Source organism: Fusarium subglutinans, assembly GCF_013396075.1.
Source record: "Fusarium subglutinans strain NRRL 66333 chromosome Unknown NRRL66333_c0000002, whole genome shotgun sequence".
Taxonomy (NCBI): domain Eukaryota; kingdom Fungi; phylum Ascomycota; class Sordariomycetes; order Hypocreales; family Nectriaceae; genus Fusarium; species Fusarium subglutinans.
Window position 1 is genome coordinate 715,236 of NW_023502065.1, and position 23,639 is coordinate 738,874.

General features: G+C 49.5%; 8 protein-coding genes across 8 annotated transcripts; 6 read left to right on the forward strand and 2 right to left on the reverse strand.

Moving 5' to 3' along the window:
* Nucleotides 1-4,252: 4,252 nt before the first annotated feature.
* On the forward strand, nucleotides 4,253-6,484 carry FSUBG_550 (uncharacterized protein; the record flags this gene model as incomplete). The annotated part of the gene is made up of 2 exons (XM_036683603.1): nucleotides 4,253-4,306; nucleotides 4,367-6,484. The coding sequence occupies 2 exons, from the start codon at nucleotides 4,253-4,255 to the stop codon at nucleotides 6,482-6,484; spliced, it is 2,172 nt and encodes a 723-aa protein (XP_036544073.1).
* A 790-nt stretch (nucleotides 6,485-7,274) lies between these two features.
* On the forward strand, nucleotides 7,275-8,727 carry FSUBG_551 (uncharacterized protein; the record flags this gene model as incomplete). The annotated part of the gene is made up of 2 exons (XM_036683614.1): nucleotides 7,275-7,766; nucleotides 7,816-8,727. The coding sequence occupies 2 exons, from the start codon at nucleotides 7,275-7,277 to the stop codon at nucleotides 8,725-8,727; spliced, it is 1,404 nt and encodes a 467-aa protein (XP_036544074.1).
* A 1,821-nt stretch (nucleotides 8,728-10,548) lies between these two features.
* Nucleotides 10,549-12,029, forward strand: FSUBG_552 (Suppressor STM1; the record flags this gene model as incomplete). The annotated part of the gene is made up of 5 exons (XM_036683625.1): nucleotides 10,549-10,675; nucleotides 10,957-11,112; nucleotides 11,168-11,272; nucleotides 11,325-11,388; nucleotides 11,441-12,029. 5 exons carry the CDS (start codon nucleotides 10,549-10,551, stop codon nucleotides 12,027-12,029), a joined length of 1,041 nt encoding a protein of 346 aa, XP_036544075.1.
* Nucleotides 12,030-13,640: 1,611 nt separating this feature from the next.
* Nucleotides 13,641-13,859, forward strand: FSUBG_553 (uncharacterized protein; the record flags this gene model as incomplete). The annotated part of the gene is made up of 1 exon (XM_036683636.1): nucleotides 13,641-13,859. One exon carries the CDS (start codon nucleotides 13,641-13,643, stop codon nucleotides 13,857-13,859), a length of 219 nt encoding a protein of 72 aa, XP_036544076.1.
* A 352-nt stretch (nucleotides 13,860-14,211) lies between these two features.
* On the reverse strand, nucleotides 14,212-16,040 carry FSUBG_554 (major facilitator superfamily transporter; the record flags this gene model as incomplete). Its single annotated transcript, XM_036683647.1, has 3 exons — nucleotides 14,212-15,051; nucleotides 15,103-15,607; nucleotides 15,667-16,040. 3 exons carry the CDS (start codon nucleotides 16,038-16,040, stop codon nucleotides 14,212-14,214), a joined length of 1,719 nt encoding a protein of 572 aa, XP_036544077.1.
* A 696-nt stretch (nucleotides 16,041-16,736) lies between these two features.
* FSUBG_555 (actin) lies at nucleotides 16,737-19,088 on the reverse strand (the record flags this gene model as incomplete). Its single annotated transcript, XM_036683658.1, has 3 exons — nucleotides 16,737-18,843; nucleotides 18,893-18,971; nucleotides 19,049-19,088. 3 exons carry the CDS (start codon nucleotides 19,086-19,088, stop codon nucleotides 16,737-16,739), a joined length of 2,226 nt encoding a protein of 741 aa, XP_036544078.1.
* Nucleotides 19,089-20,070: 982 nt separating this feature from the next.
* On the forward strand, nucleotides 20,071-21,604 carry FSUBG_556 (dephospho kinase; the record flags this gene model as incomplete). Its single annotated transcript, XM_036683669.1, has 5 exons — nucleotides 20,071-20,376; nucleotides 20,453-20,529; nucleotides 20,581-20,610; nucleotides 20,664-21,140; nucleotides 21,199-21,604. 5 exons carry the CDS (start codon nucleotides 20,071-20,073, stop codon nucleotides 21,602-21,604), a joined length of 1,296 nt encoding a protein of 431 aa, XP_036544079.1.
* A 1,023-nt stretch (nucleotides 21,605-22,627) lies between these two features.
* On the forward strand, nucleotides 22,628-23,356 carry FSUBG_557 (uncharacterized protein; the record flags this gene model as incomplete). The annotated part of the gene is made up of 1 exon (XM_036683680.1): nucleotides 22,628-23,356. The coding sequence occupies one exon, from the start codon at nucleotides 22,628-22,630 to the stop codon at nucleotides 23,354-23,356; it is 729 nt and encodes a 242-aa protein (XP_036544080.1).
* Nucleotides 23,357-23,639: the final 283 nt, after the last annotated feature.

Sequence of the window (23,639 nt, forward strand, 5' to 3'; positions counted from 1 at the left end):
ATCGGAGCCCCCGCTTTCGCTCCAGCCCTCTCGCACCGGAAACGCTTCAGTTACTGGGTAAGACTGGGCGGTTGTCGAGACTCGAGAGCGCAGCAAGGGCGGCTTTCGGTTTTCCTAGTGGTGTTCAACGGTACGCGGTGCTCCTTGGTGGCGGAGGGCATGTGCCAGATACGTTTCTCGTCTTTCGTGACAGACAGCCCCAAAACTGGCACCCATTCCATTGATCCAATCATCGATCTGTTGTCCCGTGATGGTGGTTGAAATTTTCAGCACTTGTTGCAATCTCTCACAGATGCCCTAGTCGATGGAATTTGAAGAACCTGAGCTAGAGCTCACAGTGAGATCCCGTCGTGCCAGCATATAGTCCGCCATTTCGCTCTATGCGGTCGATCATCCTGTCATGCTTAATTACACCGTTTGTTTTGGCTGTGACCCTAGCAATTCTAGAAAACTCAGGGAACGACTATGACCCATCATTCTGGCGCTATCTCTCAGCAGGGATCTGTTTATCTTCGACCCCCGCTGTGCACCTCAACCTTTTTGGCTATCATTCATATCTGATTGATGGAGGCTGCATCAAAGTCTTCAGCTCTTGTGGTCACCTGGTTCAATTTTGAACAGTTGCGGCGCCGCTGGCTTTCATACGTACACAGGACGTGAATTCGGCCCCAGTCATAACCGATAACCGGCCTCTACACAATCACACCTGGCTTACGCTGCCAGGTTACTCAGACTGCTAAAGCACCAGGTGGAGCTGTCAGCGGCAGGAATGTCCAATAGTCAACGTATTTTGCTTAGCGCCCTTCCTCGAGACGTCTTGATCCTGGTTTCTAGATGTCCTCCGAATCCTCCGAACCGAGTAAATTATCCCCAGCCTATCCCTGTTGCATCATGTGTTCCAAACTACACGAAGCTCCCAAAATGATTTGCGCATCTGGCTGTTGTACTGTTTGCATAGCAGTGCGGCAAGTGATTGACGTAGCACCCCATTCTGAGAGACAAATTCTAGAGACGATGAAGTCAACTCGGGTCACACTTTTTTTTTGGTCTATTTTAGCCTGAGCGACAGTCAACGGTCACAGCACGCTATGTTCAAGCTGTTTGCACACCTGATGCTGTGTACTTGCACTAGGACATTCTTACAGTATGCAACAAAGTCCTTCAAACCTTGAGAGATAAGCGAAACACAACAAGCTGCCTGTTGCATATCAATCTGATATGCGGTTGCTCATCATTTCCAAAGACAACAGGCAAGCTACGTTAGTGCATGGTATGACGGCATATCCCAACATCCTGGCATAAAACCTTAGCACAGAGTTTGCCAGCCAGGAACGGAAACGCTTCTTCAGAACTGATGGGTTTTCTTACTACGTTTGTATAGCAGTATGTATGCCATTGTGTTAAAAACAGACTTCAGAAATACATACCGTTTCATCAAACCCAAAACCCAACGCCTCGATGGAACCTTGTGTCGAAGGTTCTGGCCTGTCCCCAAACATTGATAAGCTGAGGACATATCATGAGAAAATATCTGGCCATGTATCCCCGGCCATCGGCGACCAACAATCCTAGGCAATAGTTGATGCTCAAGTGCTTGCTACGATGCATCCCATCGGCGTTTACACATGTGCCATGAGTCGCAACCATGATAACCATCCCAGTCCGTTGTCTTTTAGGAACGGACGTGCATACGTAGCCCCCCGGGCCATGTTGTATGAGGTGGTTTAGTGGTGGAGCCTCACATGATGGAAAGAAACCTTTGGGTTCCATGTGCTTTTCCAGAAGCGACTCCATGTCTGGTGAAAACTCTGCTCAGTCGATTGTTCATTTCCTGTTGGTCCATGGCTTGCGGCTTGTTTGACTTTACAGATCTTAAGTCCCTTTTTGGTAGCAGGAATCGTAATTTTGACTTGTGAATCCACCGTCAGAACTAGCAATTATCGCCTACCCCGGATCACCCATCCACCTTTTGTGGGATTCATGAGGTGAGAGCCTGGGAGGGAGCTCACCAAATCTCAACTTCGAGGGAAGTTGAAGCTCCAAGCTGTCGACATGACTCTATAATCCACAGGGTGTTGATGGTCTAATATGGTATCAATGAACGCAATATCGACCTATAATTGTGAATCAAGACTCTCGAGGTTGAGAGCACATACCGTGCAATCACTTAAATGCTTGTCAAGCACGCCCTACCGATCCTGATGTGTTGGTTTCAGTGGTTGAGGCCAGGCACACACGATGCAACCCTGTCTGCCTGTCTTGATCAATGAGAGTCAGAGAGGCTCTGCCAAGTAAGGTCGAAGATGACGGTTCGTCTCGCTTGACCTAGCGAACCCGCTTGACCTGCATCTCCCGAACTGAGCCGGTCTCCTGTCGTAACTTAGTTGAGCCTTAGCTTCCGCCCTTGGGCAACAACTTGAGGGTCTTCTCGGTGACGCTGTCCTCATGTTGATGAGCTTCAAGGTCGGCATTTTGTCAGAGAAGATCATAATGCTACTCGATCAAGAAGGTGAATATGTTTCAGCATAGTCCTTGGTGACAAATCGTTTGGGCTGTGTAAGAGAGAATTCTCAGGTTATGTTCCTCAGACATTCCTCGCATTAACATGATCTCCACGGCCCTTCGCAATCCCTAGCCAAAGCCACGCAACATCGGTCGAATTTGCCGAAACTCTCCTACACCTTCCTCACCGAGCGAGTAAACGTCTTCGCCTCAGCTGACTCTAACTGTGTTGACTAGGCTTCGCCGGGATTGTCGGGTCGCGCCACGGTGCCCAGGCGGGCTGTTCTCTTCGAGACATGGGGTGTTGCTTCTGGAAATTTTCTAGCGCGGCTCGGGTTACAGCCAGCTGCCACTGTGAGATCCGAACAGGAGCATCACCCCATGAACCGTGAAAGTGATGTGAGTCGATTTGGTCTCGATTTCACGTCGATCACACATTTGTGAACAGCTGAGACAGGGCGGAGTAGGTCATATAATTTCCAGGAAGAGGAGTAAGGATAAGTCCTACTAAGGAAGTACACGGGCACGAGATCCAGGAGGACGTATTCGGGTATGGACTTTTGTTGAGTGAGTCCTTTCGACCAAGGTACCGTATCATCTTGCGCTTCTCCACGCCTTCTTTCGGCATCTCCCTCGTCGACACTGGCAAAATCTCGTGACAAAATCTGATATTTCATAAGCGGAAGCCTTCAACATGAGACTGTTGGGAAGCTCTCGTGACAGGCACCAGATCTCGGTGGCATGATATCCGATTTGGGTATTACTTGCATGCCATGGGTAACGGATGAGAGCCGGTAGATCATATTATGGGCATATTGGAGCCAGCATAGGGATTGGTTAATCGTAGGATGTGCTTTCGACAAATTCAGTTGTGTGTTGGTGGCATTGTGAAGTAACTATTCCATTCGGAGACGACCAGAGCTCAGTGATACTCGTGCCTGAGCAGCAACATTGCAATGCCTCGGTCTGAGTGGAGTACAGCCTTGAGTATTATATTTGTTTCGGTTTGCCTCTGCACATGTCTTTTGTGAGAATACTTGCTTAATTTAGGATTTAGAATGTCATATTGTCTTCGTTGGTCCATCGACTGTTGATGTTCTGTGCCTTGGCCTCGTGATATGATACATGGGACAACGTGATTCTCAATTACCTTAGTTCGTGATAATTTATGGCCGGTTGGCCGTAGTGAACGTCGAAAGTCTGAGTGTTGGAATCATAGACCTGCACGTTAGTAACTCGCGATGTTATTCAACGGGTGTCATTGACTCTAAGAAGGTTTAGAGTTTCAACGTTATTACTCTGTTATTAGTTAAATTTAATAATACAAGCCAAATATCGATACTGTAGAAATAGAGTCAGGCGCGGTAACGGGACCTATAAGACATGTATTGTCATTGAGACATGTCTTCAGCTCGATAAACGTCAACCTGTAAGCCTGATGTGATATGCCACAGGGTAGGTACCTGAGTGATGACAATGTACAGTGCCTGTTCGATATTTGGTGCAAAATACTGTGACCAACACTGTACATGGATACCCGTCGTTATGGAGCTTGGATCATGTAAACAAACCGCAAGCCCCCACCACTCACAACGTTGGAATTCACGCGCCATCTGGATCGAGAGAGATTTGACATCATACCAGAGACCCCCAAAGACATCACCCACGAGGATCACGACCCTTAATTATTGAAATTACCTGTCTAATACTTGCATAACTTGGAGTCTTGACCACATTCTTATCATACGCAATGTCTCCTCCGCGCCGTCGCTCGGCCCGGTTGGCCTCTGGTACTACCCCTAAGGTGAGTTCCGTGATGGCATCATGCAATTTTCCAAGACAAGTATCCTGACAGTTATGACAGAAACCTGCGACGTCCAACTTGACCTCTGTTGTCGAAGATGCCGAGTCGCCTGAGCGGCTTCCACAGCCGAAAAGTCGCAGCAAGGCGAAAGGCAAAACCAATGCCGTTCCATCCTCACCAGCTCCTACGCCTTCGACGCCAGCGTCATCGGCCATGAAGCCTCCCCACGAAGAAATGCACCCAAGCAAAGCTCACCACAACATGGGCGAACCATCCTCCGCGATGAGACTGGGCTTCACAGACATTAAGGACACCACGCGCCCTGGCATCCCGCCTGACACACCGTCCAAGATTGGCGTTCCTGCTTCCGATTTCACGTTCCGATTCACGCGCGATACTACCGATTCCACCCTCAGTGGTGATGCGCAACGTCTAATGGAGGAACTTCGCGGACAGGCAGCCAAGATCAAGGCTGATATGATCGCAAAGCGTGATGCAGAGGATGCTGAAGAAGACGCTCTTGGCCGCAAGATTGCCAAACCCAAGGGCAAGACAAATCGTTATAGCGCGGCGCATATGGCGGAGTTCAAGAAGATGGACTCTATCGAGAACCATGCGTCTGCCTGGAGAGCCCAAAACGGGCGGTTCCAGCCTGTTGTCCAGTCGTTGAAGCGCACACCTTCACAGGCTAACCTGGAAACGACACCAACTTCTTCTCCTGACAAGTCTGGGCTCAAGCGATCACCCTCAAAGGCCGAACTGGATGTTCCCACACCATCGACACCTCGCGTCACACAGAGCCTGAAGCGCAAGTCGTCGCGTGCTAACCTTGATGAATACCAACAATCGCCTTCGCCTAAGAAGTCCACTATGCCTCCGTCCAACATACCTACGGCCATTCCCCCATTCTCCAAGAAGACACAGTTGTTCCCTAACGTGCACCAACGCGTTCCTTCGAAGAGACTCAAGCAGCGAATGGAGGATGACGCGACAACAAATCGACCCCCATCACGCGATGACTCCTCGATTCCTCGACCCAAGTCTAGTGGAAGTGGTTCAACCAAGTTGCCCGCCTCAAGCTCAAGCTTGGCAAGACTCATGAGCCCTACGAAGGCGTCTCTAGCGCACACAGGCAAACCCACCATTTCTCTGATCAAGTCTCCTTCCAAGGTCGACCTGAAGAGTGGTCTGCCAAAATCTACCAGTACTTCTCACCTGATGCCTGGCAAGCCGACCACGCCTAGATCTCGGGTCATTAGCCCAGGCCGCTTCGATAGAGTCAAGTCGATTTTGCGCGGAAACCGAACACCTTCTGGCAACGCTCAGACCGCGATTCCACAGCCCATGGTCTCACAGACACCTGCCCCAACAAAGGCCGATAAGGACAAGGCTTTGCCTCCTCTCCCGTTGACTACTCCTCGACGGAAGGTAACAAAGCACGTCGCTTTCACCCCAGAGGTCACGCGAATCGCATTCGAGCAGAACTCGCCTTCCCCACAGAAGTCTTGTCTCAAGGCTCGGTCAACACGCACTTTGCTGGACGAGCAGTTCCAAGGCATTGATGGAACACTTGCAAAGGCGGACTCCGGGGATGTTGTATATCCTGACCTCAGTGGCTTTAGACCCCTGCCAGAACCTCCCAGCAAACAGAAGGATAATGCACCTGCGGCTGTCCCCGGCAAATTCACATTCCGTAGTGACCATACGATCGAGTTTGGAGACGTTCCTGTGCTAGGCTTTGGAGCCTCCCCCGGCCAGTCGAGTGTTCGCCAAGTCCGACAGTCACTCAAGCCTAATGCGAAGATGCCCGGTAGCTTCCCTGGTCCTACTTCCCCGATTGGCCTCAACAAGGAGAATAAGGAGCCTGGCTCGGCCAAGATTCTGGTTGGAGCGCCTCATGGCATGTCTAACAAGAAGCGACACCGAACCAGCTGGGACGAGGAAGAAGAGGAGCAGAAGAGTGCCGAACGCGCAGCCAAGAAGCGTAAGGCCGAGCATGTCCCTGAAGGTGAAGCCCTTCTTGCTCCCCGTCTCGTTGGGGGCACTCCCAGCGCAAAGAAGGTCCGCTTTGGTAGCACGACACCGCGTACCCCTGCTTCTGCCAGCCCTACCAAGAAGCGCGCAGTTCTCAGCTTGAGCCGGCTTAACATGCTTGCTCGTCCTAAGAATCGAGCATAAGTTTCCACATGGTTGGAATCCACCGAAGTGCAGTTACAGCTGCGAATATTTTTGAAAATTGAATGTGTAATACGACTTTATGTGTCTGTCGTATTCTGGAGATTGTCTCGGCAGATGTTATAGAGTCACTTTTATTTGCTTCGTCTGGTAGCATGTTGGCCACTCGATTCTGCTGACACCCAGAGCTTGACACAAGAAGCTAATGATGAAGCGTGCTTTGATTAAGCTGGAGTTCCGAGATTGTTTTTACCTGGCTTTTTATGTCGACAAAGTCAATGACATGCTGTTTTTACCACACAAGACAAAGGATTCGGGTCACTCAAGGAAGGATTAGGGGGTTTATGGGGTTTATGGGGTTTATGGGGCGTTATGGCAAAATGCATCAGGTTCTGAGATTAAAATTCAGATGAGAATAGTTCATCGTTGTATTTGATTGTATAGGGTTGTGTATAAACTTAGCACAATATCTCTCGGTCTCCTTCAGACACCTTTGTTGGTACGGTCTGATACTACCTACCTACTAATGTTGCACTCTTCTTCCCTGACATGGCATGACCTGCACTTTCCTTCATCTGATATGTTATGTCCTTGTTGTGGTCTTCCACTCTCATACCTAGGTACCTATCCATACCTGATATCTAACATCTGATCCTAACTATGACACTCCTTCAGGGCACGATCTGGAGATCACCAAACTACAGCTTTGGTCTTCGGTCGCTCGCTCGTACATTCTTTCATCACAATACCTAACATATCATCGAACGCATTTCTTTCCCTTTATGCATCTACAATGCCAAACCACAGTCAAATCAACATATTCACCTGCACGTTCTGCTTCCACGTCTTTCAAGGCCTCCCTCAAATCATCGGTCGTACCGGACGTCTAGCATGTGCAACATGTCACGCAGCGCTTCTCAACCTAGCCATCTGCTGGGTTTGTGGAGAGCTCATATACCGAGGGGATGAATGTGTCAGTTTCGGTTGGTGTTTCTGGCATCGAGCGTATTACGGATGTCTACTCTACGGAAGCAGATCCATTCACCAGGGCGTATCAGTCCAAGACCTCTTTGAAGAGAGCGGAGCAGAAGGTCGAGTCAAGGAAGGATGTGGAGGGAGAGAGGTGACTGAGGTACCGCTTTGTGCAGCTTGTGTTGTGGAAGTCGAGGTTGATGGTGTTAAGGAGGATAATGTTGTGAAAAGGGGGCTAAGGAGAGTTGAGAAAGTGGACGGGGGATTGACCAGGAAGAGATGGGAGGCCAAAAACAGCGAGAAGAACTTGAAGGTAAGCTGCAAGTTTCTTCTCTGTGATTCTTTCTAACATCCATGTGCAGCAGTTCTCTAGCCAACAGAGAACCCACAAGAACGAATATGGCGTCGAGGCTGAGGACCTTACAGTCAACAAGGTCTCAACCGACTTCAAGGACAACTCCGAATCGGTTATATGGGTCGACATCTTTGATCCCATCAACGGCCCTTCCTTTAAACCAAGCCCCCTGAAGCCTATACCGCTGTTCATGCAACGACCACCGAGTCCTACTATCCACGAGCGCCAGCGCAGGTCAACTGCCGCCGATACATACCTTCAGCCTCCTCACGATCTGAGAAAACAGCACTCTGCTCCTTGCTCAGTTTGTCCCTCGGAAGCACCTGTAAGAAGTCGATCACCAGAACATCGTACTCCACGCCAACCATCACCAACTCTACCTAAAACCCCACCCTCTTCGCCATCTCACAGTCACAGCAGTCAAAAGATTCCAGAGTACGACTTCATAGACATGAATGGCCGGTCTGAAGTGCGGCACAAACAAGCCGTTAGCTGGGTCAGCGTAGAGCCCTTGAAACGACCATCGTCTCGACTCGCCCCGTCACGTCGCGCAGAGGCCAATCGTTCAGAGGCAGAGTCGTCGGCATACAGAACGCCTCCAGAATATCCAGATCAGGTACTGCGGACACCATATCCGCTTCCTTTGTCAAACGTCAAGACGGCTAGCCCCTTGCCCGCACAGCTCACGTCGCACTCGCAACGAACTGTGCATGCTACTCCACAATCATCAGAGTATCTTGACCGTTACCAGCCCGCGACGACGAGATCGACACAGAACCAGGAGGTGAGAAGACTAAGGAGGATAGATGCAAGCGTGACCGAGGAGGGCATCACGAAGACGAAGTCGGGACAGTCTGACGGTGGAGAATGGGGAAGCAAGGTCGGGTCTGAGCTGAGACGGTTCTTTACAGGACGATAGAGGGTTGTTACACGGCAGTATGTATTAACGAAGCAGGACCCTATTCACATGCAAATTATGTATCGAATTTTAAGAGAAGTGTTGTTTGCATTGGTTGCGTGTTTAAGTACCTATACAGCGAACTTGGGCTGGCAGAGCGATATGAAGATGCCATAGAGTACGAGTCTCTGAGCTTAATGATCGCCAAGAGAGAAAGAATTACAGTTTCAGCAAACCAATGAGATGGCTGTATTATCATGATCATCAGGACATGGAAAGCCCGAGACGGATGAGGTACGTAACTACTAAGGTATGAGAGCGTTCATATCGGTTCGGCACCGGAAGCGGACGACCGAGGCACAGGCAAATCGAGATCTAAGCGGGCGCCATAAGAACTGTTGCAGGATAATGGAGCTTTGTTGGTATTCAATTGAGCTTGAGCTTAAGATTGATAACGTGAGCGTTGAATTGAGGAGATTGAACTTTGTGTGGTAAATTCAATGAATGAATGACTGACTGACTCTGACTCTTTTTAGAAACGTGATGACATTGACTTTGGAGAGGGGAATGGAGGTTTCTACCAGCCAAGGAAGCCCACCTCAGCCGTAGCTAGGTAATAAGCAAGTCCAAGCTCTGGCGGGGTAATTGAATGGGAGAGGCAAGTGAGTTAAGCCTCCCAAGTAATATTGAGCTCTGCTCAATTTAGTCTCATACATTGTGTACTATATAATAGCAGTGCTACCAAGTAATCGAGTCAATTCAATGGCTGTAGTCACGAGCATATATACATAGCACCCATAGACCATAGATCGTAGTCATGGGCAGCATCATCCTTTGGAGCTCAATCAACCGCGGGGTTTATTGGCGGTAGCTCTGAAGATCCAATCCAGTTGTCAAAAGTACCCCATTTTCATGCCCTAAATTCCACTCACAAAATTCAATTTTAATCGTTTAAGCGAGAACAAGGTTTCTAGCGCTTTGGCGTGTGCGTCAGAGTTCCCTCAGCGTCCCACCTGATGACCAGTAAAAGGTAACAGCTGCGTCAGGGCATGTTGTGCGCTGTACCTTATGTACTTGGAGAGAGTTGTCAGTACCTAGTACCTACCAGACCACAGTTAGATCAGGTAAAATACAAGATGCAGACGGAGCGGGAGTGGGCAAAAAAAGAGGCTGGTCCAATTAATAATTGTATTAGTAGTACATAAATTTGTTACCAGTAACATTAGGCCATGATTTCAGTCTTTGATCGTGGGCACCATTAATTAGGTCTCAAGACAAAAAAAATAAAAAAAAATCAAGGTCGAGGTCACACCACACCAATAGAAGCCAAAAAAATACTTACAGTGCCTAAACCTTACGAGACTGCCCTCACTCTCTCGACTCGACTCGACTCGACTCGACTCAGCCAAACCTGACTGAGCCCTCCACTCCTACCTACAATCCAATACTCGCTTCGGACCCCCCCTCTGCTGGCTGGAGTCTCTACGTACGTACCTCACTCAACCAAATCCAAACCCAAACCCAAACAAAACCACCCAAAGCTCTTCCTCTTACAAGGTCATGCGACCGTAGACCACTCTTCGTCGCCCTCAAGATTTGAATTACGCCCCGGACGGAAGGCGATAAGCCCAAGGCGACGACCAAAGATGTCGGTTGTCACAAAGGTATGACTCTGCTCTATTGTTCTGCTCTGCTCTGCTCTGTTCTCCTCTCCATTGTATGCAGTGTGTGTACCCCCTACGATCTCGACTCGAGTTTTGACTTGGGGCGCTGCATTGGGTTGGCAATTTTGCATCACAACGCCGTTGATCGAACTCTCTTGTATGAGAACGTTCGCTCTCGATGGCTTCAGCAGTCGCATTTGCTTCTGCTCCTCCTCGCCTGCTCTACGCCTCGCCTCTGCTATTTCTTGTCGCATCGCCTATCTTCTCGCCCATAACACAAAACAAGCCCCTCATTCCCTTCGCTCGTCATCGCCCATCAGGTTGTTTGCCCTAACCTAACGCGACGGCCTGTCCCCTCATGCTAAAACACCACAAATATGATACCGCAATAGCCAAATAACCAAACGATCATGCTAACGCTCTGTCCAGAACCCTTTTGCCTACCTCGGTACGATTCCTCCTCTCCCCGCTTTCCCCGCGAGAAAGAAAAATCCAAATCCAAATCCAAATCTTGCTTCATCGACTCCGATGCCCAATGCCCAACTCAATTACGATCATTCGTACTGACATAGCGACTCCTCCACAGGCAACGACAGTGACGGCGAGGAGAAGCCCGTCGTTCCTGTCAAGACCGTTGACAAGAACTCTGCTCGTACTACTAAGCGTAATGTCGAGCCCCAGGCTCCCGTAAGGGCCGGTGGTGCTGGCGGTAACCGCCGTGGTCCTGGAGGTAACGAGGGTGGTGAGTTCCAAGCACCAGAAAACGAGTTTATGGTCAAAATACTGACTCGGAATAGCTTTCCGGGATCGTGGTGCTGGCAGCAACCGAAACCAGAACCGGTCCACTGAGGAGACTCCTCGTGATGGTCCCCGAGGCGGTGCCGGTGCTCGTGTCCGTGGTGGTGAGTACCCCGAGGATCTTGGTCATGCCGAACAAAAGCTGATAATCTGTAGGACGTGGCGCTAGACACGCCCGTGAGCGCGATGACCGACACCCTTCCAAGTTCGGCGGCCATGGGTATGCTTGAACTGCATCTCCCCGTCTTGATTGGCATACTGACATAATATAGTGGCTCTGACAAGCAGGCTGCCCAATCCTGGGGTGCTAACGAGGGTACTGCTGAGCTTAAGGACGAGCAGGCCGGTGAAGCTATCGCTAAGGACGAGCAAAAGGATGCCGTTGCTGAGGACGCTGCCGCTGAGGCTGCCGCCGCCGAGGAGGAGGCCGAGAAGCAGGTCTCTTACGAGGAATATCTCGCCCAGCAGGCTGAGAAGAAGGCCGCTCTCGAGTCCGGTCTCAAGGTCCGTGAGGCCAACGAGGGCAGCAAGCTCGACAAGAAGTGGGCCAACGCCAAGCCCCTCGAGAACGAGGAGGAGGAGTACTTTGCCCCTACCGGAGGCAAGGCCCAGCGCCAGCGCGAGCGCAAGGTCAAGCAAACCATTGACTTCGACCCTCGCTTTGTCGAGCCTGAGCGCACCCGAGGTGGTGCTCGCGGAGGCCGAGGCGGCCGTGGCGGTCGTGGCGGAGAGCGTGGTGGTGACCGTGGCCGTGGAGGTAACCGCGGCGGTCGCGGTGGTGCTCCTCAGGGATCTGCTAAGGGCAATGCTGCTATTAACACCAGCGACCAGTCTGCTTTCCCCAGCCTCGGCGGCAACTAGATTGCCTAAGCCAAAGCCAAAGCCCGCGCGCCTCGCACAAGAGAGCGCCCCAAAAATCCCCTGCTTGCACCCTCTCACAGTATAAGGCAAACACGGGTCAACGTCCATGCATGTCTACGCCCTCCCCCCTTTTTTCCTTTTCCCTCATCAACTCGTCACGATTATAAGAAGGGGGTGGAAAGGATGCCATATTCGTTGTTCTTCGACAGGTTGAAATGAAAAAAAAAATAAGTTGACCATTGGTTTTTGTGTCTGGCTGGATGGTCTGCGTCCAACGGGCAAAGTGCTGCGTGATATAGGGAGGATTTGAGCTCAGATCTCACTAGCTCTGCTGCACCCAGAAATATTTCTGTCCTCTAGGTCTTCTCGAAGGTTTTCCGTACAAAATTCATTTGAAATGCTCTTATATCTTTTCGGTCTGATGTGTGATTCGCTATACCTAAGATGAATTGAATGCACTGGCTTACAACCAATAGGCAACGTCAACGCCTTTACTAAAGCATTATATTTTCAAAGTATGAATGACTCATAGACAGGTTCTACTAATTCGTGATTGTGCATTACTTGATTTGCTTAATGGTTGTCGCCATCCCTAAGTCAACATTACTGCCCCCCCTTTATCTACACCTATAACTACCTAGTACTCAACTTTTGCAGCGCAAATATGCCCAAAGAACTCTGGGATTGTTCAGTTCTTTGCTCTCACTGTATAATGACTGTATAATGCTTACTATGCAAGCTCGCAAGCCAATAAAAGGACGCAGACAGAATCTGATACATCACATAGCACCTGCCAGGGGTATGGGCAGATATCATATTGCGAATGACGAGCACTTGATTTTCTAGCAAAAGGATGACTTGGATTCTCTTATTAGAACATATAGACTGTTTACAGCTTGAGATATTGTTCTTTTCGATGGCCCACGTCGTGTGGTGAAGTCATCCTTTGAACCGCCATCCAAGTCAACCTTGCGAGGCGCCTTGAAGCAAGAACTGCACCCAGCTTACATCCCGAACCCTCTCTTATGTTCTATATAGCTGGGAGAAGTAGTCTTTGTTCACTGGAAGTTACGTCGCGATCGCGATCGCAGCTCTTAGTCAGCTGGGCTGGAGCGACCTTGAGTTGAGGCGTAACTCGCTCAATTTTCGGTCTTTGAAGCTCATTTAAGCTCTAACAAGCTTCATAGACTGCTATAGGACTCTATTATATAAGTTAAAGTAGCAAAGTGTGCTGGATTCTGCTTCTTGATGGCCCCTGTGGCCTCAACATCGTTGAATGGGCTCTTTCGTGTCTAAGCCCCTTTTCCACCAACCAGATCATTTAGGAAGTATACAACTGTTGTAGAACAAGTGAACAGAACAAAATAGTTGTTCAGTGGTCATCTATAATGCTTCTACAGAATTTGAGTATAAAAGGCCCTCCCCTCGCTGCAAGGAGTGATCTCCATTCAGCTTTTCTCTCCACCCACTTCAGAGCTAAACAACCTCTTGAGAATACTTCAGTAAGCCTGCAACGATACCAAAGCAACTTCAAAAGTATTCTTTGCCATCACTCCACGCTCAGAGCACTGCCTACACTCAGTAGTAGCCAAGCAACCACTAACCACCACAATGAAGTATTCCCAACCCATCGACCCTGAAGACCAGGAGAGCGATGAGGACAATATCTTCAAGGAGTACCTGAAGCTTTTTCGCCTCAACATGGAGTATCACACCGACAACTTCAAGGCCGCCTGCAAATGTGCCTGTAATGAGATCCGAGATAAGCTCCGCTGCAAGTTCAAGCAGCTCCGGGAGTCCATGCGTTGCCGTATTGAACACCGAGGTTAGGTCAACATCTCCCTAGGCTTCGACCGTAAGTTTGATCACAGCACTGAAGAAAAGGACACGAGACATCATGGTGAGGCCGAGCAACACTTGTGTGGGTATTAGAAATCTGGGTTGAGAATCCAGGGGGTGGAGTACATATTTGACAACTTTCAGCACTTGTATCTGGTACGGTTAGGAATATCAGTCTCAATAAATTTGTATACGCCTCATATCAATGTTTGTTCCTTAAGTAAGTGACGTTTTGCTATGCTAACAACACTACACCGATGACCCCTGTAAGACCTAATGAAAGGGGAGAAGAACGCTTTTCATTTATTTCGTATCTAGCTACAAGACAGCGACGCCACAATACTTACACCCGATGGGAAAACGTGTGCGAAGCATCCATTCCAAGAGAGAACGCCAGCAAGACAGCGTTAAAAATGGCCATCATGTAGAAAGGCGCCCCGTTGGAGAGCTTGTCAAAGAGACAGCCCCCTAGCTTAGTAAGTAGCAAGATGGCAAAGCCGCCATACAAAGAATAAACGCCTGCAATAGAGCCTTTAAGGCGGATGCGAGAGACTGACTCTTGGTCCGTCGTAATGCTGATGAGAGGCCGGCTCTCATCGTTGGCTGATTCGTACTCCTCTGGCTGGAGCAGGCTTTCGGGGCGGGCAGTTCGAGGCAGCTCAACTGCCAGAACTCCACGGCCAAGAGACCCAAGACTGCAAACGATAGCGCCGATCTGGCTGATACCAAGAAGTGAAACAATAAAGAAGATTGCGGGACTACCGCCTCGGCCGTCTATGTCCTTGATTTCAGGACTAGATAGCTGCGGAAGGGCGATGTAGCCTACAATACCAAAAATAGTCGAGACAACGATGGGGTAGTTGATGCGACCAGTTCGACTGGCAAGGTATCCGAAGATAGGAGCGCAAATGAGGCCCATGAGTTGCGCCACACCAGTAAGGATGGAAGACAGGACATATGCAGCTCTGCACTCCTCCTTGAGTTCGGGCGACGAATCGTGAGGCGAGCCTTTGCAGAAACCGTTGCTGATGTAGAATGTGTTGACGTACAAAGGGATGAAGAGTGAGATGGCAACGCTTGAAGCTCGAGCAACAAAACCGCCGACATAGCCAAGTCCGATTCGTGAATCAACGAAACCAAGGAAGACCGAGTCTTTCATGAGATGGAGATACGGCGCAAGTTTCTGGATATTGTTAGTGGGAAATCAACCAAAACCGAACTGCGCTTGACTTACACGTCGGTCACGACCGTTTCCGTCACTCGATTCGTCGTCGGTTTTCAGTCCCAAGAGCATTCTCCAACCCTTACCCTCCTCACCTTTGATGTTGCGCAGACCGATCGCAACAAAGATAGAAACGGCTAATGCGACAGCCGCAACAACGTAGAAGCTATACGATACCGCTTCAGCGGGGGTAGTGTCTTTATTCTCGCCAAATCGCGCCGGGAGGGGGAGGAACAGCGTCAGTGCGACAAGCGCACCGCATCCAGTAAACAGTCCAACGAATCCCGCTAGTTTGGATGGTCTTCCTGCAGCAGTATCGGCGGTATCTGTTGTGCTTGGCTCGGAAATAGACTGTGTGTATCGCTCCTGGGTGATTGTGGCTTCAGATTCGACAGAGAAGGCAATGCTGCTTCGGGCTGTCGCATTCTGTAGAGCTTTAATTCTGGCTTGGGCTTCATCCTCCTCGTTGTTGCTATCGTCCGTCAAAGATGGGAGTATCGCAGTTACCATTGTGGCCCTTCCAAAGTGTTAGCAATGCTCGTTCGTGTAAACTATACTCTCTCTGGCTCAACTCACGCTGCAGATGCGCCGATTGCGAATAACACGCGAGCCAGCAACAATTGGGGATATATAGTCTTGGCCTGCACAAACAGAGCCAGCGAGACACCGATTATCGCGTATCCAATAACAGCAACCCATCTAACACCCAGACGATCCGACACAAGGCCCCATCCTGGACAAGCGACGAGCGCCACGAGCTCATCAACGAAGCCCAGAGTTCCCACGACATCACCAACGCCCTCCTTCTGCCCAATCAGGTCGGTAATAACAAAAGAAACGGAGCTGTTCAAGAAGACAAGAAAGGAGATCGAGAAGAGCGATATGCCGAGAAGGTACGTCAGTGCCTGTAGAGGCGTCGTCGACGGCGCAAATGGTAGATATCGCAACATGGCGGCGGGGTTCTTTCGGAAAGATTGTTGTTTTGGAAAAGAGGAGCGATAATCACATTGCAGACAACAGACAAAACTGGTATTTGGACACGCGGAATGTTGACGTAGTGGTTCGTTCTAAGCGCGATCGATGGGTGTAGAGTATGTGATGAAATGCCCAAACAATAATAGTGCGAAACAATAAGGGCGGATGACCGGGGAGCTAACTACTGTACCTACCTAGGTAGGTAGGTAATTCCAGCTTCCATTGAAGCTCGGATATCGAATGACGGTGCCATTACATAATCCTCACGCATCATGTACCTATGCACCCGATATCGCACTCGCAGAAAAGAGCAGCGTAAGATGTTGATTGATTGATTCAGTCTTGGAACACGAAGTTTGTAGCTAATGCTGAAAAGTGAGCGTCAACATCGCGTGGCGTTGAAGCTGTAACACCACAATCACGATTCGCTTAGATCAAGCTAGCTCCATAGTTATGTGTCATGTCTCCTTGTGTAAGTTAAGCCAAGTTCACCATATAAATAAATAAACATCCATATATCTAACGGCTTTTCAACCCCATCCTATAAGCTTCTGTCTACAACTGCCTTCATAATCGGCTCCATGCTGCATTCCAGTGATACAAGATACAAGTTACCCATACTCCATGCCTGTGCCCAAACTCCATTAGTCCATTATCTTGTAGGTCCCGTTCTACCAGGCCCAGAGCACCTTGTGGTGAAGAGTCCTGGCACCTAGCCTCTCGAATTCGAATGGTGTAATCCATGAGTCGTTGGTCGACAGCTTAGCAAACACACTAGCACCCTTCCAGGTGACTACTTGTTCATCCATGTCTCTCGCACTTCGACTCACGAGGATCCGATCGCTGAGTTCGGGTCGTCGGGCCTTGATCTTCTCCTCCAGGACAACCGTAAAGTGAGGAATCTTGGCGCCACCACCAATAACCATGATACTTCCAAGTAAGTCTCGCAGCTTCTTCTCATCGCCCTTAGCGGCGTTCTGAATACTTGTGAGAATGGCAATGTCGAGTGGAGCAACCGGTAGCACAGCGTCTCGCTCAGCGGCCATGGATTTGGCGGTTCGGGCAGCAGCATCGACAAACATGCCTGCTGGTGGTTGTGTCTGTCCGGGATTGGGAGTGCCTCCAGCACGAGAACCATTAGGCGCTGGGCTACCTCCATTCATACCCTCCCTATCCTTGCCAAAGACATAGGGAAGTGGCGTGTTAGCGCCCTCCGGCGCAGGAGATCCGGCATGAGAACCCATGGGGGTTCCGTTGGTCATACTCTCCTTCGCTCCAAGGAAGTTGAACTGTTTGTTCTCTTTGATAGGGGTTGAGATATCGGGCTGTGACAGTGTGAAGCCATTGGCGTTGGACGTTATCGACGGCTGGACAAGCGCTAGAATAGCTAATTGGGCGGCAGAGGTGGGATCGTCTGGAATATCAACGTCGTAGGCGTTGTAGGATCTCTCAACCAGCTTACGCCGCCCTCTTAACTTGGCGCTGTTGTCGAAGATGGCTGGGTCATACACTCCCATCGGAGCCAGAATGACCTCATCGTATGTCTTGAAAGCGTATTTCCGCGTTGGCTGGTTAGGAGCCCGTACATGGAAGTTGAAGAGTTGGACAGAAATATCCGCTTGCGACATGGTGCAGTGCTTAATCTTCAGCTCTTCAGCAAGAAGGAAATCGTATCGTCTCCGCAGGTTCATGTCCTGGTAAGGAAAGTTGTCGTAAAGCATCATTTTGAGGAATGTATCCGTGATATCGTAGCCTCCGTATTTCAGGTTGATCCTTGAATCCTCGATGACAAGGCCGTCTTCCACACAAGTCACGGCTGTCTTCTGGGCTCCCACATCGACAACACAGGCTTGTGTGTATCCAGCACCAAAAGTTGCGGCCATTCCTTCCTGGACGAAACACACCCTGGAGAATTCGAACCAGGTCATGCACGATCGCAGGATTTGCTCCACGTATTTCTTGTCGTATAAGTCAGGAATGACAAAAACGCAGCTGTACTGTTGCCATTCGCTGTTTGTCTTCAGTCCAAGCTCTTGCCTCAATGCCTTATCGAGTAATGTTTCAAGATCATCGTACATATGCTCCTGACTCGTGTACCCATCTTCATTCCACTGTCCATGTTGTATAGGCCACCAAAGTTTGAATTTGGGATTCGAGTCGTCGGGAACACGCTCTGCTTGGTGTCCAATAAAACACGAAGCTAATGAGTCGGGGTCATCAAGCGTTTCGATATCAGTCCATTCGATCTCCAGGGGGTCATTGTGCTTCTGGATAACTTCGGGTTCCGTACGGCGGTTGAAAGTCTGAACAAGTTCCTTCGAGTTGGGCAAGACTTTGCGCTTATTGGCTCGCATCTCGACCTTGAGGTCATTGCACAGTTTGTTGTATTTCTTTGACCACTCTTCGCCGTACTGTTGGTCGGGGGTCTTGGCCTCGAATTGTCGTCGTGGTAGGGCCTCATACATCTCGGACTCGGTCTGGGGGAACTTGGTCGCTAATGTCATCGGAATTGTCTTTGGGAGGGCGTCGCTTGCGAAGCCTATTCGAAGATTTTGACTGCCGGGGTGGATCACAATGACCCTCGAGGGATCCAGGCCAGCCGAAGGTGTTGTAGCACCATCTTCGTCAGGAAGATCTGCGACAGGAAGTGGTAGCTCCCCATTGGCAGTCTTGGATAGAGCGCGATCTCGGTCCCGAGCACTTTGTACTAGTCGATCTCGGGTGGCATCGCTCTGGAGGCGGAGGGCGAGGATTTGGTCATCGCGCTTCATGTAATCACTAACAAAGCATCAGCATAAAGGCCGCTTATTCGAAAGGGTCATCGTACGTATAGTAGTTTTTCTGGTTGATCGGGGTGACATCAGGCCATGTCGTCAGCTTCATGCCATTGTCAGTTCTCTCAAGACCTAAGGCAATCAATCTGTCAGTACATGTGTCTAGAACGACAGCCGAGTCGCTATCGACAAGTGATAATGAAACATACCTTCCCGCAGGAGGACCCTCTCGCTGACTTTTCCAACCATATTGATGGATTGGCCTTGACCTTTCTAATGTTGCAGTAGGAATTGCGCTGAGCAAGCTCACATCGGTAGTGAGTTGGTTGAAGAAGCTTCCAACGCGCGCTCAACAAGCTCTCAAAAACACCAGGAGCGCATTCATGGTCTGAATCGCGGCACTGAAACGGGTTTAGCGCAAACTATTCGGACTTTTGATGACCCGGGCCCTCGAACTTGCATTGGCGATTGGGTCCGTGTAGCGGCTCTTCCCCACAAGAGGCTATTTCGATAGAGTTGCGGAGTACAGCTCGAATCGGCGGCCGAAGTGTTCTATTTCATCAACCACTATATCCGTATATAATGCTTTGGGTGGCAACCTATTGTTTCAGTCAATTGTATCTCACGATGATGAAGTCTCTATGTGATCTGGAGTTACACAAGCAATCCCAGATAGGGGAGATTGACATGTGCAAATGTCGGAGATCACTACTGAAAGGCTCCTAGTCAACACTGCTGTTCCCTCTGCTATTGCTATTGGACATCTATTTCCTCCTCACTTCCGGTCGGCCTTCAGTAAGTGAACATAGAAAGTTATGTGCCTATTGGGCTTGCCAAACTGCTGCAATTTTGAGTTGTCGGGTTGTCAGCTTATCCGCCTCAGCTGTATAACCATATTATAGCAAGCACTATTTCTAGACTTCGGAATAGTTGGGTCAGCATCAAAAACTCCCGTGTCTCGCACCGTTGGCACATTAGCTACTTACTTGCAACTTTTGGTGTCTGTCAAAAGCCATTGCCAACGCCCCTCATCCGATAGGGCCAGTGGAGTTCTGCATCATGGATCTAGCACGCTTAAAACACTCCCAACTCGGGTTGAAAGCCGCACTTCTTACAAGGGTTCCATAAATATGTACACATTCCTTTCCTGGCTCTTGTAGATCTTGCTTCTCCTTTGTCTTTTGCGCTGTTTTCCCTCCCAGTAACTCTATAGGAGCTCATCATCAAAGCCATGGATGCAGCGAAGCCAAGCTTGAAGGCCTCAGCTTCTGAGGGCCTTCAATCAGAGTTGTTGACCAGTTTTGCGCCCACTTCTTGGTCAGGTCCAATTATCCTTGGGGCCCTTCTTGGTTATGTTGTACTCTGTTCTCTTCTGCGTTTCTCCAGAATTAACTCGCTTCGATCCAAGTTGAGGTATCACGACCGCGCTTCGTTGAGTCGCATGACAAATCAAGATGCATTTCAAGTCGTTCAGAATATCGCTAGATTCGAGTTCCCGTTGTTCTATGACCTTGCGGTTCGATTGGCTCTATTTGAGGTATGTTTAACTAACTACTAGTTGCCGAGTTAGTGTCAGCATTTAAAGCTTGTTTATTAACGACGTCAATACATAGACATATGCTGTTCAAACCGTCGCTCATGTTCTCTACGGCGGCAGCGACCTAGCTAATCGAAAGAAGGCGCCGAAAAGGTATCTAAATGAGTGTCTTGGGATCTTGTGACTTCTGCTAACCAATACCAGATATGCAGATACTGAAGCCGTCTATGTCTGGTGAGTTTACTTGGATTTCATTACTCGAGTTATTAAGACTTACATGATGACAGCTTCGCAAACTTCCCTCCTACGTCGCCTGTTCTTCATAAAGCGGTTGCACGCACAAACTTCCTTCATGCTCCATACATCAAGAGCGGCAAAATCAAGCAAGAAGATCTGCTTTATGTGCTCTACGCCTCTTTTGCTGAGCCTGTTCGATTCCTCAACATCTATGAGTATCGCAAACTCACTGACATGGAAGTTGCTAGCCTGTCAACTCTGTGGAAGTATGTTGCGGACATGATGGATATCGACTACAGGACTGTGCTCGGGAAGAATGAGTGGACGGATGGTCTTGAATTCTTCGAAGACATGACTCGCTTTGGAGGAGACTACGAGGACAAGTATTTGAAGCCTACACCGGAAATCCAGAAACTAGGCCATCTCCTTATGGAGATGCTGTTGGATTCTTATCCCAAGATTGCTTCTCCCCTTGGATACCCGGCAGCTTGTGTTCTTATGGGACCTCGCTTGAGACGAGCATTTGGGTAAGTCTTCAGTTCATCCTATTTCCATTTCTCCGACCAGATATTTACATGATAACAGTTTCCCAGAGCCGGGTTTGGCTATCACAGTTCTGACATATAGTTTCTTGCTTGTTCGAAAACTCATCGTCCGCTATCTCTGTCTCCCTCGCTTGGCACCCTCCATATACCTCTCCGACCCTGACGAGCAGACTGGACGCATCAAGTCATATCATTACATGAAGGAGCCATTCTATGTTCCTCCCACTTTCTGGCAACGTTGGAACCCCGAAGCAATTATCACATGGCTGTCTGGTGGGTTACTTCCTGGCGATGGCGGACCTAGCATGAAGTCCGAAGGTTTCCTTTTTGAGGATTTGGGCCCTGATAAGGTTGTTGGCAAGGGTGTTGAAGAGACGAAGGGTTTCGAAGAGGTTGTCAAGACGAAAGCGTTTGCGGGTTGTCCTTACAAGTCGTCTGAGAACTAGACTGTTTTTTGGGTGACTGGAAGGAGGTATGCAGTGGATGACAAGGCAGATCATGCTCTCAAATAGTTGTATATAGATGGCATCATGGCCTGGTCAGCACCCAGCGATCTTAGGCTATCTCCACCAGCTTGCTGTACATAGGTAGTTTTTCACTGGGTATTATGTGGGAACTTGGAGTTGCATACAGTAAGGTACTTACTCGTCTCCAAAGCTCACAGCGTTTCGCAAACTCATCATTATATCATTGGGCCAGATGATACGATTTCCTCTAAAAATGAGCCTTCAGTACATTGTTCATCACCGCAATTTGTTGTTCTCAATTCAACTTCCACCATTCAATATCTAACTCAATCTTTTCTACATCGTAGCCGCTGCTTTCCGATCCAGAGCCTTTTCACTGTTTAAATGCATCAAATATTATTCTAAACCTCCCTCAGTGAGCAAAACTCAAGACTTGAAAAGAGGACGCCAACATAAACTTAGCAAAAAGCCCCATGAGCTTAGGCTAGATTCACCTAAATGATTTTATCGCTTTGGGTCAAGGTTTTGAGTTTTCTTTCCTCCCCTAGCCCTCGTATTGTCCATGAAGAAGAAGAAAGGCACCAATGCCTTGCAACCTTAGGGTAGTTGTTTATCCAATGGGAGTCTTACGTCACTCTATCGCAAAATCCAAGTTGAGAGGATAGGTAGGTTTCGTTTGTCCAAGAATCAATTCTCGTATTCCGCATTTGGAAATGGGAAAAAGACACGGAACTATCGACGGGAATCTGATCGGCATTTCCCCGCTGACTGCAGGTAACCGCGTGCTAGGCACCTAAAGCAGATCACATGACGTAGTTGGCATCCATCGCCACCTCTTATTCAGACAACATCTCATCACACTTAATGTTTTGGGACAAGTACTTACAAGATTCAAAACCTTGGAGTAACACGAAATCTCACCTTGGAGCAACATAAACACTCGGAAAGTAGGAGAGTCAACCATACACCTCTATACAGGATCAACGTCTAGGACTCATCAACATGCCTCCGATTCCTATTCACACCTCAAGCCCTATCACGGCAGCAAAAGCGTCAGGAATCACCCCAAAGACGGCGCACTCAGATGAACCAGTGGCGCCAGCCGAAGTACCTGCAAGGAATGAAGTGCCGACGTCCACTTACCCGGCAGCTCAGCCAGGCGCTCGCCCGTCAATGCCAGCTCCAACTGGGGCACCTCAACCTTCCGCCAACATCCAGCCAACTCCAACACAGTCAGTTGTAAATTCGAGCCCTCCGGCCCCGCAACCGGGAGCTGTACCGGAGCCGCAAAACGGAGCGTCCTTACCACCACCTCCAAAGGCCGGCGAGACTCTGCGAGAGATACAGACACAGTTTACACCAGCACAGGTGCCCTATGCGCCTATATCCAGTGGGTCTGAGTTCGCCGCTACTCGTTCAGCGACGACTGCAGCTCCTTTTCCTGGTCCGTCCCCTATGGCTGGCCTGGGCCCAATGGGCGTGCCAGGCGGAGGCTCCGGAAGCGACCTTTCTCATCCACCTGGTTATCACCAAAACGTGCACGCGTCCGAGTTCTCCAGCGCCCAGCGTGCGGCTCACCAAGCATCAGTCTCTCAGGAGCGCAGGCCATCTCTGATAGGAGACAACGATGAGGAGGGAGTCTGGTCGGCCGCCAAGAAGTGGGCTTCGGCTGCAGGCGAGAGTCTTGCTGCAGCCGAGCATGAAGTGTGGAAGAGGATCAACAAGGAGTAACTGTTGCATCGCGCAAGCAGCAGCCAACAGCACAGGCTAAGGTAGGGAACGGAAGACCGGTTCGGCATGATAGGGCTATGACCGGGATACGATAACATTAACGTTTCCCTGAGAGTTTGTTAAATATATTAATGTTTTAAGGGGATCGGACCCGTTGTGGGCGATGTTTCTGTTGTTCTATTTCCAGAATCTCCAAGCGCTGGGGGGAGGACGGAAACGCTCTGACAGATCAGAGCCCTGGGCAGAGGCCTTCCAGAAGTTATCTTTCCCAGGTGCTAGGTAG